This window comes from Trachurus japonicus, chromosome 15 (assembly GCF_045865225.1).
Source record: "Trachurus japonicus isolate A0001 chromosome 15, Traja_1.0".
Lineage (NCBI taxonomy): Eukaryota > Metazoa > Chordata > Actinopteri > Carangiformes > Carangidae > Trachurus > Trachurus japonicus.
Genome location: NC_140921.1, coordinates 9,146,423 through 9,161,742, shown reverse-complemented (window position 1 = coordinate 9,161,742; position 15,320 = coordinate 9,146,423). Strand labels below are relative to the sequence as shown.

The 15,320-nt window shown below is 42.8% G+C and overlaps 1 protein-coding gene across 2 annotated transcripts in view; it reads left to right on the top strand.

The window, feature by feature from the left end:
- The window catches only part of peli1b (pellino E3 ubiquitin protein ligase 1b), a 52,442-nt gene that overhangs the window by 23,168 nt on the left and 13,954 nt on the right, over positions 1-15,320 (top strand). Inside the window, exons 2-3 of one of the 2 annotated variants that reach the window (XM_085799443.1) lie at positions 6,006-6,319; positions 15,029-15,158. In XM_085799443.1, the coding sequence (XP_085655569.1) occupies positions 6,237-6,319; positions 15,029-15,158 (213 nt within the window). In that variant the 5' untranslated portion in view covers positions 6,006-6,236. The remainder of the gene's footprint in view (positions 1-6,005; positions 6,320-15,028; positions 15,159-15,320) is intronic. The other variant, XM_085799444.1, reaches the window with a different exon arrangement.

Genomic DNA, 15,320 nt, shown 5'->3' with positions numbered 1-15,320 from the left:
CAGCAGCTGGCACACGGCCACACCAAGCTCTGTGTCATGCAGAGTTTGCAGAGGCAGAGAGCTTAGTCAGACACACACAGTCACACACACACACACACTTAAAAATTATACACACACCCATACATATAACTAGACGTGCACTGGAGATGCCAGTTCGCAAACGGCTTCCTCACTCGGCCATTTTAGTGATCGATGTGCTCGGGTTTTCCTCAGTCGAAGGGTTTCATTTAAACGGGATCATTGGCGGGAGCTGCTTCCTGACATAAGCCAAGTAAATTAAGAAGAGAAATCACAGGTTAAATTAAAGAAAATAAAAGCTGTCACTCAAAACGGCTCTCGCTCCCACTCCACCGGTCATTATCCTTCATATAAAATGTCAATTAAGTGGAGCTTTTTAAATATTAAAACTGGCATCATCAATCACCGGCGAGATGGAAATCCCAGCCTCTGACATTAAAATCTAATGGCTTTCATTTCTATGCACCGACACAGACTCCTCTCCATACTTTTGACTGCTTTGCATACACATCGCTGTCTGAAAATAATGGTCCAATACGATCATAATTTCCCAGAGAGACCGGGGAGCCGGCTGCCGGAGCTGATGTCCCTGAGAAGGCGTGAGACGTGTGCTCTGGAGAGGCAGCTGCTGCTTTTTTTTTTGTTTGTTTGTTTTGTTGAATTCTTGATAACAGCGTTGAGACCAATAGATAACTCAGCTTTCTGTTCATCTGTTCAATACTCGGGCCTAGTTTTCTTTTGGTTGTTCAGTGTCTGGATCCATAGGTAAAATAAAATAAAAAAAAATCAATTCCCGGCCAGTCAACAGCCCACAGCTCCCTCGAGACTGCTTACTTAACCTACCGCACACAGTCACGTGTTATATGTGTGGAGAGGATTGCACATGCAAACAGCGTGGCGTTTCAGCATGCACTGATAATGCTGCATACTGTGTGTGTGTGGGATTAACCTCCTCTGTCATGGGAGCAGGTGGGGCTCAGCGCTTATGTCCAGTTTTGCCGGCCGGCCGAGTCGAACACACCCTTCTATCTCCACTTCCCCCCTTCTTCTTCTTCCTCCAGCTCCTTCATTAAACCAGGCAGAGCAACAACATCCTTCCTCCGACACAACCTCACTAGTGTCCACTCACTGTCAGATGATTCACAGCCGTTCCTGCCCTCGCTATCTGCTGGTTTTTTGTTCTGAAATATCAACAAGAGCTTGTCGTATAGAGAAAATGAAGTGCTTGCCTTCACTTAAATGTGATTAACCCTGGTGCAATTTCTTTCTGCGCTACTAGAGTTTCACCTCCGCCCTCTTTTTTTTCTTTTTCTCCCTCTCTGTGTGTGATGAAGCTGTTTATAGCTCGCAGCTATACTGAGCTGCGGTGTGATGTACTTATTGTAGATTTTTTTGTTAACACTTCAGGAGTGAGACATTGGGATGTGAGCTCGAAGTCAAAGTGTCACATCTTCAGGTGTGAGGCTGTGAAAAGTTTGTCTGATTGTAAAGGTTTTGAGTTAGCAGACGCTATCTGTAGTTGTGTTTCCATGACCCCCCATTAGAAATGCACGGAAAAACCTACATTTCGGAAAACCTTTTTCAGACGTGTCGATAATCGAAGTGCATCTCAAAAGTGTAATGGAAACAATTTTTTTTTTGCATTTACACGTCACTCCAGGTCTGATAAGATATGACCCCGTTGGTAATTGTTTGCGTTTCCCTTCGCTCTCCCTCTCTACCGTCGGTTTTGAGTCGTCCCGTCATGTCACCACAGTCCACAGTTGCTAAATCAGTACACGCAAAATGTTTTGAATGTCCATCTTCCTTAAAATTGAGTCTCATGGGCCGTGATTATATGACAAAAAGGGACATTGCTGTTAAAAGTCTGTTCTTTATTCACACTTTGTACCGTTTCCACCCAACCGGGTTAATTCAATAAAACGTAGGCGTGCTAGGTTCAGTCTGATAACATGTCTGTATGAATAACCAAACAATAGTTCCTTCTGTTACAGTCACAAGACCTTTAGGCTTTGCGAGAATTACGGCTCATTCGCAAAACACCTTACAATGGAAACACCTGCAAATAGCAATTGTGCTTTTTCGAAATTTTAGAAATATCAGCGCTTTTATTTTGTGAAAACCTGTAGTGGAAACGCAGCTTGTGTGACCTTTCACCTGTAATATGTCCAACAGGTTGATTTTCTCTGGTGCGTGTTTCTCTGACAGGGCTCAGTTCATGACATTTTTGTTATGGTGTGTTGGTGATAGACAACGGGCTGGTCTGGGTATTTCTCTACTTCTGCTTCTTTTCCCCCCACACACATCAAAAACAACAAAAACATCCAGTGAGCAGCAGCAGCAGCAGCAGCAGCAGCTCTGCTAAAAAGGAAACGCCTTAATGATGAGAGAGGTCAGAGGAGAATGACCAGACTGGTTGGAGCTGACATAAGGGCCACAGTGACGCGGATAACCACTCACTCTTTACAGCTGTGGTGAGTGAGGAGAAAAGCAGCTGAGAGGGAACAACATGTTGAACTTTTTGCAGCAGCAGCAGCAGCAGCAGCAGACGAACAACAAGAACAGAAGTCTGAGGCTGCACAGACGCAGACTTTCACCAACGTTGGACAGATGAAGACTGGAAAAAATCGTAGTCTGGTCCAATTTTGTGCTGAGGCAGCATGAATCCATGGACCCAACCAACCTGCCTTGTGTCAACAGCCCAGACTGGCGGTGGTGGTGTGATGGTGTAGGGAATGTTTTCTTGGCTCACTCTGTGCCCCCTTAATACCAATCAATCATGGTCTGAGTGCCACAGCCTGTCTGAGCATCACTGCTGCTGACCGTGTGCATTCCTTCATGGTCACAGTTGACCATCTTCTAAACCAACGGCCACTTCCAGCAGCAGGATAATGATCCATGTCGCAAAGTAAAAAAATGTTGTCGTCTCAGGCTGGTTTTAAAGGGGAACTATGTAAGTCCAGTCGCTTTTCCGCTGTTTCGCTAACCCTCCTCTCGGCCATGTGCATTTATTTACAAGAAAACCAGCGAGAAATCGATCAATAGAGCGGTAGATAACGTTATATATCATATACGATGTTACGACAGGTATATTTGTGTAGTTTAATCTGTCATAGACAAGAGATTACAGGTTAAAAGGTGTGTCGCCGTGCCGCCGAGACGAGAGCTGTAACAAGTTACATTTATTTAACCATCACAATTACTCCAGAGCTGTTTAATTGAGGTAAAAATCCTGCATAGTTCCTCTTTAATGAACGAAACTCAGTGAGTTCAGATCTGAATCCAATAGAAGATCTTTGAGAAGCGGAGATTTTGTAGCTCAAATGTGCAAATCTGCAGTGCAAGTGATACAATCTGCAAGTGATACAATCACGTCACCGTGGACCAGATCTGCTAAAAGGATCTTAATCCAATCTTCTAAATCAGTTTTCACTCTGATAAACTGAAACATTTGCATAGATAGACACCGGACTTATAAGAGACACGAGTTGATGTGTTTTTTTTTTTATTGTAAAGTGTTCTGTGCTGTCATCGGCGGCTTTTCTTTTCGTCTTCTTAATGAGGTGTGTCAGTGTATCGAAGAAACAGGTCTAATGATGAGCAGAGCTGGCTGTAGTGGAAACCTCGAACTTCCTGTTTCTGAGGGGAAGCTGTGTGTGTGTGTTGGTGTGTGTGTGTGTGCACCCACAGCCCTCCTTACTGCATGAGCATCTTCATATGTATATTAATCAAACAGTAAAAAACTGTTGCAGTCATAACTTGTATGTGCGACTGTGCGTGTTAGGAGGACTTTTCTTTTTCATGTTTCGGTCGTTGTTGGTGTTATTGACAGATTGTGCTGCTGTATCAATAACTCAACTCATTACAGACTATATCATATCGTCCCTTTTTGTTGCGTAGCTGTTGCTCCTACAGTACAAACACTGTCTTTGCTCCAGGATGTGGAGAGCTGCTTATTTACCTGGAAGGCCTCTGCATGAACTTCTCCCACTTGGTCTGATGGGACCGTCTCTGCTGTTCGGTGCTGAGGAACAAAAGCTCCCCCCTCCCCACTCATCATCAAAACACTGTACTTCCTATGCTTTATTCATATGTGGTTCTGCACTCTCTTAGCAGAAAGGCACTCTGGGACCGGTAGGAGAAATGTTCTGCCTGAAATGAGGATGTCTGCTGCTCGGTGGTTAAGTGGTGTTTTTGTTTTGGGAGAGATAGCTCGACATATTTATAGTATAAGAGCGGTGAGGCCACGCAGGGAGGGTCACAAGTTGAACTTAAACCCATGATGATGTCGAGAGTGCATGAGATCGTCCTCAGCTTATTGTAACAGGAAGTCCATCCTCTCCTTTCTTTTTCTCATGCATCATTTTCTCACACACACACAGCCTCTTCTCAAAAAATTTTTTCTGCTGTGATTTCCTGTGTCTTCTGTGTTTTGTTTTTGACTCAACCTCTGCAGTCGGCATTTACCACCAGGCAGAATGTGGCATTTACAGAAATCTGGCTCACCAAGAAATCACATGAGTTCCTTGGTTGTGACCCCGATGCTCTGATCTAGGTTTTTTTTCTTGTATTTGAAGCTTTATAGCAACATCATGGAAGGTTGAAAGTTGTGTGTGGGTGAGTTTTCATATCAGCCCTTTGAAGCAGCTCCAAAAAAATCTTTGATATGACTAGGTTGCACGCTTGAAAAGGAAGTTAAGTTCCTGTTTTCCCTTATTTATGTTTTCATAATTCATAATGCCTTTTCTCTTTGTACCGTGGTTTTGTTTTGTTGTTACTGTGAACTCCGGTGCTGAATGGGGAACAACTACTGTAGACGGACATGTGTCACCTGCTTTTCGATTGTCATCACACAGGAGCTTGCATCCATTTGCATGCAAACAGCTCGATGGCCAACATTTCCAACCCCGAGGGCTCGTTCAAACTCGAAACAACCCTGCATTATAAAAAAAGAAAAAAGAAAAGAAAAAATAGAAAGGTTTATAAAACTATCACTCAGGAGTGTTCAACTTTATAGATTGAATTGTGTTGTGGTGAAAGCTGCAAACCACCCTGTGTCTTGTTGTTGACTCATTCAAATGACCATCATGTGCGCTGCTGCTTACACAAAGCCACAAACTGTGAAGTCTAGGGCTGCCCCCGACCAAGAGATTTTCTTGGTCGACCAATAGTCGTCATTCAGGGCCATTAGTCGACTAATCGTGATATTCTGATTATTTATTTCAACACATCACACAGCTTATGAAGTTGATGTAACACAATATTATTATAACCTTTATTTAGACTCGTATATATATTGAGGTAGCAAACTCATTTACAATATAGCCAAGACAAAGGAGTACATTCAAAACAATCAACACAACTAACAGAAGATCACATTGAAAATAAATTGACAATCAGGAAGATGAGTCAGTTAAAACAGGAGCAGTTGGTGGTAAAATAAGATACAATTAGGGAACTAAATTGCCTTAATGATAAAAAAGGAGGTGAGTTTAAGATTCTGCATAAGTGTTTCAAGTTGCAGGTGCACAGAATGAAACATTTTAGTTTCTTTTTAAAATGTAGGTAATGAATAAATAGCTCTACAGCAATCTAAAACTTGTGCGATATCATGATATTAATAGTTAACTGTCTAATAACGAAAAAAACATCCTGACAGTGAGTGAGTGTCATGTCTTCCTGTATCTGGCCCTTCAAATTAAAAGCCCTCTAGCCTTTCATACACTGTTCAGTCATATAGATTTTGACTTAATTTTGACAAGACACAACTCTAAATATTTTTTGTTTTTTTTTCTGCGACCAATTGACCAATGACTTCTTGGGCGACTATTTTGGGGCAGCCCTGGTGAAGACTATTCACAGTCTGCGTGGAATTAAACATCAGCTGAAATCTCCACTAATTGCATTTGAATCCTGTTTCCTCCCGTTAGGCCTCCGTGAGTAAACACACTAATCTTTGTGCTAATCCTCTCTTTGTCACCGTGCAGGGCGGGACGAGCGCTGCGGGAGACGGACACATGAAGCATGAGAGGGTGGAGCTGAGGATCAGCTGACCCTTCCCCTTTCCTTCTCCTCCTTTCCCCCCCGTTCGCCATTCGATCAGCACCCCCTCCCTCCCTCCCTCCCTCCCTCTCCTTCCTTTCCTCTTCCTGTCTCCCCCCTCCATCACCCTGTTGGATCTCACCGGTCTCGCCTCCCCCCTCAATCAGCCGTGCCCAATGTACTCGCCAGAGCAGGAAAACATCTCCACCACCGCCTCCACCAAAGTGCCAGTGAAGTATGGAGAGCTCATTGTGCTGGGGTAAGCACCTGCAAATTACAAACACATATCATTATTTCCATAATACGCCAGTAAAGAAGAAGACCATGAGACAAGACAAGATTATATAATCAATAATCAGCACATTAATCATTCAGTCCAATGGTCAAGGTAATAGCTTATTATTTCCCTGAATTGACAGTCCTTTTCCAGACAGAGATATTGAATTTGTTGATACAGTACGTCTTCACTCTTGTGGATGAGGTTTGTTTTCTTGGTAACTATATGAGAGTAGATTGAATGTGAACTGTGTGTTTTGGCGACGATCGACTGTATTGGTCATTGTTGGAGCAGTGAGTCATGGCTGATAATGGCTGGATGTGTTGGTCATCACAGTCGCTGGTGGATCCAGTTCAGTCCAATCAGTGTTTCCAACCAACACGCCCGCCGTTCGCTGCGTTCTTCCTTTGAAACCGCATGAGTTCACTGTGTGCACAAAGACACAAACAGAGCCCGACCCCTGTGTGATTTCTGCTTTTAAATTGAAGACAGTTGGGATCTGGAGGTGACGACTTATTGGAGCTCTTTGGACCAAGTCCGGGTCAGCGAGTGTAAAGAATATAATCTCAACTCGACAGCCGCTGACAGTTGTTATTGTAAACTTTTTTCTTTTTCTTTTAAATCATGAAACAAAGTTCACTCGCCTCTCTGCTGAATGATCCGTGTTGCCTCCATCCTGGATCTCATCCAAACTCTTTTCTCCCATTCACCACCCGCTGTGCTGCATATACAGTAAACAGCACAAGCTGCTGGTGGCCGTCCACTTTGTTTTGTACAAGAACATGTAACAGTTGATGGGGTCGTCACCGCTGACCAGTCACTTCACTGTGCTCTCTTGTGTGTTTAACTTTGTTGTAGGCTGAGCTCCAGAATAACTTATTTTATTCAGAGCTCAGTGGCCTCCTAATTTACAAAATTTTAGGAGTGCAAGTGGAAAATGTAGGGGCGCACACTGTAAGTAAGTAAGTACATTTTTATTTATATAGCATCCTTCATAGTACGTGTACACAGAGTGCTTAACAGTATATGCAATAAAACCACAGTTCAATCGACACAAACTGGAAAAACAACAACAAAAACATATAGGAAACTTATGGACAGAGCATATACTGTAGCAAAGCCCTGTGTATAAAGCAATGCACTGGCCTTGCAATGCGGGATAAATAAAATACAGTAACACATAGTCACATGGCACTGCAAGGCCAGAGGAAGTTGAAACAGGCAGTTAAGAGAGCAACATACAGTGGTAAGTGGGTACCGCCTAACACTCAAAGGCTTGTCTGTACAAATAAACACAGCTAATATTCACATTTTCCTTCTCATTAATGATCCTCACACATACTGGCCTGCTGCCTGTAATGACGGATACCGGATTCTTTGAGTTGCCCCTTCCATGTTTAAATGGCAAGCAAATTTACTGGTTAACACATGTGCAAGTAGATGAAATATTTACTTGCACTGTCTCAATTTTTAGGGGCAAAATGCTGACATTTCGGGGCAGACTGGAGCCCTGGTTGTAGGACTGGGTATCGCTACTGATTCTCTTTTTTTCTCCACGGTTTTAATACCAATTTGCTTGGTTATGAAAGAGATTTTCACAAAACTAATGTTGCAAATTGTACAAAGATGTAACTCTCTAGCCTGGTGTATTATTAAAAATATTAATGCTACAGTATAATACATTTTTGCAAAAAAGCAGTTACATTAATGCACATTTATTTAAAATTACCCACTACAGAAGTAAAAAGTGCAACAGTGCAATGACGTCCAGCCCTACTCAGTTGTAAGGTTTATTTTACTTTATTTAATCCTCTGTAGTCCCTTTCGTTTCTTTTGAGGATAGATGAGCAGTTACGAGAGATTTCAGTTTATTACCAGGTCGTCCCATTTATTGGGAGCCAGTTCTTCTGAGCTCATGCTCCGTCCAAAACTGTCGAAGACTAAACAATCTGTGCGAGTTTGTGGAAACACTCTTTATGTGTGGCAGCTCGTACAGTCTGTTTCCAGGCAGTCGTCAGGTTTGTCCCAAGCTTTAATGGAAACATCATGTTAATTAATAGGAAGGAAATGCACTTATTAGACCTCAAAGATGCACACAAGGAACACTGATGTAAACATTACTTTGTTTGTCTAAGAGAAACCTCAGTGCTGCTTTCAGGCACCACAATACAAACAGTAAAACATTTATATGGACATGCAGTCTCAACAAAAATAAGAATTTGTGTACCCTTGCTGTGACTTCCTATTGTTCCTATGATTTCTATTACATAAGATTTAATCCAAACTTTGAGAACAGTACAAATAGGTGTTTATTATAGCAGGGCACTAGTGGAATAAACACTAAGGATTTACTGTAGAAGCACTTTGATTTGTCACTTAACCCCCCAGATATCTTCTAACAGGCTTAGCTGACGATGTGAACAAAGGGCAGCGATCCGGAAAGCCAGAACGGAAACGCTCTTCAAGAAGAAGCAACAGAAACACATGTGGAGATATTTTTGTCTGGTTACTCGGGGTCGTGCACTGAAAGCCTCACACTGATGATGGGATTGTTCAGCCGCGGGGTTACAATCGAGTATTTTTGGAAGATGAGATTAACCACAATTTTGCTCTGCGTATTACAAGATGAGATGAGGTTTGGCCAGAAGCAGCACCGGCCGGATCATCATCTTTAACACCTCAACTCTCTCTCTTTCTCTCTTCCTTTTCCTCTGGAGATTTGTTTTGACTCAAGTCCACATACTCAGCTGTAGGAAAAAAAAAAAAAAAAAAACTCGACCCCACCCTGCATCTCAAGCATGGAGGACAACTGCACACATACAGTACACATGCACTCTCTCCAATAACAACTGATGGTGAAGGACTTCCTCTATCTGTCCGTCTTCTGTTTATTTCCCATAGGGCTCTTCCACCCCACTCCCCATCCCAACCCACTCCACAGAGGAATGCAGATGTCGGAAAGACTCCTTACATGCACACACACACACACCTTCTTGTGCTCATACGACACAGCCCACACACACACACACACACACACACACACACACACACACACACACACACACACACACACATGTTTTTCATGTCTCACACACACAGTTGGTTTCACAGCTGACTCACAGTTTGTTGTTCTGAGTTATTCTGGAGCCGCATTGTCAGGGAGATGACCGTGGAAATTTTCCCCTAGTGGAAAAACTGCAGCGAGCAGTAAATGCAGGCAGTCCCATGCCTTTACAAGGGAGAACCCCAGTTTTCCATTTTGCTCTGCTTTTTCCGCTCCTCGTCGTCTTGATTCTAGGTCAGGCCACCCGTTTAGAAAAGGTCAACGGGGGCAACGTTCTCGCTGGTTGACACAAGCAGTCGCACTTTGCTGCGATCACAGCTGCTCTAAGTGTAGCCAGCGCTTTAATTACCAAACCGTAGCTCCATGCTCTCACCACCAACTCTAAAGGGGAAACGAATCCACGGCGGTGACATGAACCCGTTCACTCTCATTACCATGTGGTCTCTTCAAAATAAAAGCCACACAAGGCCGTGGAAACACAGGACGCAGCATTTTATGTTCCTCGCATCGAGAGCAGAATCTGAAAGGTTGCAAACCCTGATTGCAATTAACCTTTCAAATTGGCACCGTGCTGTTCACGAGGACCATGTTGTGACTGAGAATGCACTGAAGGTTGAGGCGACCTGCTGCTAAACGGGTAGAAGCTGAATATCCCACCAGGTGCAGTTAAAGTTATTCTTTATTATCATCTTTATGTGTGACGTTTCTGTACACAGCCCTTCTTCAGACAGCACTTAAAGAGGAACTACTGTATATGCATGTCTGGTCGCTTTTCCTCTTTTGTTTTGCTAACCTTCCTCTCGACCATGTGCATTTGTTTACAACAAAACCGGTGAGAAATCGATCAATAGAGCCGTACATAACATTATATATCATCATACGATGTATGTACGTGTGTATCTGTGTAGTTTAATCTGTCATAAACAAGAGATTACAGGTTACGGGGCACGTTTGTGTCGCGGTGCCGCAGAGACGAGAGTTGGGACATTTTACAAGGTTGGTTTTCAGCCAAGAGACGCTAGGTGGAAGGCAGAGAGCATTTATTAAACCATCACAATTACTCCAAAGCTGTGTAATTAAGGTAAAAATGTAGCAGAGTTGAGGTAAAAATCCTGCATAGTTCCTCTTTAAGTGACTTTGCCAGTGTAGTTTGCTTCTAAACAAACAGTGTTTACATTTCCAAAATGTGCAACATTCACAACATTCCCAAAGCTGTATTTTTTTTTTACATTCATGTTTTCCAGCTTTCATGTTCTTCCATGTTTTTGTTGGCACCTTGCTTTGCCTCTTTGCATGTAACCACATCCAGCTGTTGATGAGTGGATTAAGAGGAATTTATGACAGGATCTTGATCACATCCTAAATTGGTACTTACCTGTACAGATCTGACCACGAGATTTATTTATTTATTTATTTTATTGTTCTGGAGCCCGAGGCGCTCGCTGTCACTGCTGGGACGGTGTCAACTCCTCAGGGTGCAGCGTCGTGACTTGTGAGTCAGCCAGCTCGTAAATGTCACATCACAGGTTTTAACGGACATGTGCTTCACATGAGATCTTCTCCGAGCAACTCTGAATCCGACATTAACAAGTCACCGTGGATCAACCAGATAATCTCACTGAATCGACACTTAGTTGAGTTTAGTTTAGTGAGTTTATTTCGGTCTTGTAAAATCAAGTGCACACATCAATAAACAACGGGCTGGGCACCGTTGCACTGTTTTCTTCTGGATTGGATTATGTTAAATAAATGTACATTAATGTAACTGCTTTTCAGTCAATTTATTGTAAACATTAATATTTTTAATAATGCACCAGAGAGTTCCATCTTTATACAATTTGAAACATTAGTTTTGTGAAAATATCTTTCATAACCAAGCAATTTGTTATTAAAACTGAAATATCTCCAAATGAATCAATATCGAATCGGGACCTTGTGAATTGGAATCAAAATAATTCAGTAAATCTGTAGCGATACCCAGCCCTAGTATACACCTACTGTATGTTTTAAACATAAATAAGCATACTCCCCCCCCCCCCTTAAAGTATAAATACCAAACAAAACAAAATAAATGTAAACACTTAACTCTAACAAAGGAAAACCCTGACATATCAACAGCTTTCCAGAGCTGTGCAGCCACTGATAAGTAATCAAACGTCAGGTATAATGATCCTTTCTTGCTGCAGTTGCTTTTTTCCCAGTGAAAACGTTTCAGTCCGTTTCACATCTTTTTCCACTTTGTGTAACGTTCAAGCTGTTTTAGTTTGTTAGGTGATGGTTGGGCTTTATAGGAAAATTACAGTAAACGACTTGCACGCCAGTAGTATAAAGTGTTATCACGAATTGTGCTAACAGAACGGCCCAGCTGCAAGTAAACTCCCCAAACATCTGGAGCTCTGCAGCCGGCTTTGATCCGACTGCGGCTCCTGTGTGTGTGACCAGGGGACGACAGACCGGTCGTCACGCACGCAAAACAGGGAGCGGCCCCGTCATCAACACGTAGCACAGTGCTGCATCTGACCTCCGCGGCCGGCCGGCCTTTCGGCAACCCCCCGGTCCAACATTACCATGTTTGAAGCCCCTGTGATGCTAATGGCCCTAATCCTGAGGAATGCTGCGGCGTCTCTGGGGAACGATCTGTTTAGAGGCAACAGTGAGTGGACATCCATGTGGCTTTTTTTAAAACAACCGTGACATCACTGGATACACTGCAGTCGCTCCAAACCACCACCTCCTCCTCCTCCTCCTCCTGCCTGTGACCAGATACTGTACATCTGCTGCTCAGCTGTGTGTGTGTGTGTGTGTGTGTGTGTGTGTTGCATCGGCAGGACACAGGTCTCTCGCTCCGAAGAAGAACCCACTGGAAGAAGTAAATCTCACAGTTTCCTTCCTCATTAATTTTGCCATTTAACTTCCTGTCATATTCAATTACTCAAAAATAGAAAAGCAGAGTACTACGCACACTAGAATATGTTCCTGAATGTTTCATATGAACATCACCACAGATATTCATATTAAACACGGGACGGGAACATTTCTTCTTTCCATTTGTGCTGTTTCTTTTGTATCAATAAGGACACTAACTGCACGTGGTTAGCATTTGAATGATCTTTGTCACATCATATTGTACCCATACCTACTTTTTTTATTTATTACACTCATGCTGCCCATGTTTTGTACAAAAAACGTAAAAAGTAAAGTATAAAAGAACAAAAACAAGTTGTTGTTCTGGCATATTCTAGTGTGCAGACTCTTATTTTTTTTATATTTTTGATTCACTCCTCGTTGTGGTGTTTGGAGGATGTGCGTCGTGTCTTGTTGTGATTGTCTCATATTCAGTTTACTCAGTGATACAGTAGGTAGTAATTTCCCCTCACAGCCTTTCTTTACGTTTTTATAGACTTGCTCTACGTATAAGTGGTAGCTTGTTGCTGCTGCTGCACACTGAGCTTTTAGTCCACTACACACACGCTTGTTGCTAATTGTGGGAAATGAAGAATACACCGACCGTGTGTGTTTGTGCACACACTAACTTTTTCCTAACTGTGGCCCTTCCTGCCTCGCTCTCTCTGAAAGACACACACGCACACTCTCGTTGCGAACCTTTGGCCTTTCTGCCATTGTTTTAACAGAAATGTTCTGATGCATGTACGTACACGCACACATCGCCGCCGCCCGCTACCCATGGGAACTTGGGATTGAACTGCCAAGCGAGACTTTGAGCCTCCTCCAGCAGACTGCCCTGCCCTCTCCCTCTCCCTCTCTCTCTCCGGTTACGGGCCAAACTTCACCATGGTTACGCTCTTGCCATGGTTACTCTCCCCAAACGTTGCTGTGGCTCTGTTCCCTCACCATGGTAACTCATAAACCCTCCCAGCGTTGTTTGATCCCAGCAGATCCTGCTACTCTGAGAAGAGGAACATTTAGCTGGAGGCCGGGCGTCCTCCTCACAACCTGTCCGCTGGACTCGGTGCTGCGGTGGGTGGGTGGGTGCGTTTCAGGGGTCTGATTGGTCAGAGACGCGTTCCAGCTGGAGCTCAGGTCCTGTTCGCTATAGAGCCGCTGCTTTAAACACATGATCTTTTTTTTTCTCTCTCTCTTGTGTCTCGTTTGCTTTTTGAGATTTGACAAACTTAAATCTTTGATTTCTTTCATGTGCTCACCTGGAACTGTGACTGTTTCTAAAAACTTACAAGCGAGCTCTGGAAAGTTTTTATCAAAGTCAAGAAAGTTATTTTTTTATTTACCTTTCTTCATTTATTGTGACTTGGCCTAAGTTTTTAATGTGGTGTTTTATTAATATTCAGACCAGGGGTGACAAACTAATTTTAGTTCAGGGGCCACAAACAGCGCAGTTTGATCTCAAGTGGGTCGGACCAATAAAATAATAGCATGATAACCTATTAATAAATAAAAAAAACGTACAATTTTTCCATTTGTTTTAGTGCATTATTAAGATGTTTACAGTTAATTAGCTATCTTTTTACAAAACAAATTATGAACAACCTAATATTTCAACAATATTTTGCCTCTTCTGTCTTCTACGCAATTTCCACACTTGGAAAATTCATCCTGCGGGCCGGATTGGACCCTCTGATGGGCTAGTGAAAAGAATAAGATTGAATGTCTGATAAATGATAAATATTAATTGAATTGAAAACTGAAAAAAAAACAAAAGGGTTTTTTGGAAGCAGTCATCATCACTGCTGACTGTCAGAGTGAGTCCATAACTTCTGTGGCCTCTGGATGTCATAACAGTGTTTTAAGGTAGCGAGCAGTATTTATGTACGTGGTCGTGTTTATAAAGCAGTGCTGCTGCTGCTGCTGTTACAGGAATATCTCTGCACAGCCTGTAATGTATAGATGGAGCCTGAAAGTCACTGGCTGCTTCAGATAAAGTGCATTTTCTTTCTCCATGCATGTTAATTTCAAGATATATCCACTGATTTTGTTTCTTTAAATGACTGAATATTGTTTTTGTTAATGGGTTAAACGAGATGAGACACCTTAGTCTTCCATGTCTCTGTGCTCTGTCAAGGAAACACAAAAACACACTGTTGATAAACTGAAACGTAGGTGGAGATGACGAATGTTTGCTGAGTGTTTTCTTACTTTAGGATATTCACCAACACACACACACGCTCACACTCACACACCGAGACACAACAGTCCCGGTGTTGTTGGGAGTCACAGAGACTCCATTCTGTCGGAGGGAACGCCTCTGTTTATTCTCCTTTCCTCAGTCATGTATCAGGCTAAATGAGTCTCTCTCTGTGTTTATTTTCTCAGCCCTTCTGGGGTTATGTTTGGAGGGCTCTGTTGTTTATGGGGACATGATTTGCTTTTGTAAAAAAAAAAAAAACATGTATAAAAAGTATAGGCTGTTATTTGTGCGTGTATGTGTGTGTGTGTGCGTGCATAGTCATGGAGGGAGTGCACTGAAATGCCTCGAGCGTTTTCCACAATGACTGTTTTTCCAGTGCATTATACAGCTGCTCAGACTATAATGCCCCATTGTTTATTGTTTTTTTCTTTCTTTGTATGTATGTGTGTGTGTCTTGTGTGTGTGTTTCTGTGTGCGTCTTGTGTGTGTGCGTGTGTGTGTGTTTCTCTGTGCGAATGTGTAGGTACAATGGCTCTCTACCCAACGGGGACCGAGGTCGACGTAAAAGCCGTTTTGCACTTTGTAAGAGGCCGAAGGCAAACGGGGTGAAACCCAGCACAGTTCACGTCGCCTGCTCTCCACAGGCAGCCAAGGTGACACACTCAAACACACACACACACACTCTTACACACACACACACACACACACACAGTATTATTTATATGTCCCAGGGATGACCTACTTTTAAAAGGTACAATGGTTTCTACACAGTATTTAACTGGAACTGGATGCTAAAGCGTTATAAGAGAAACAAG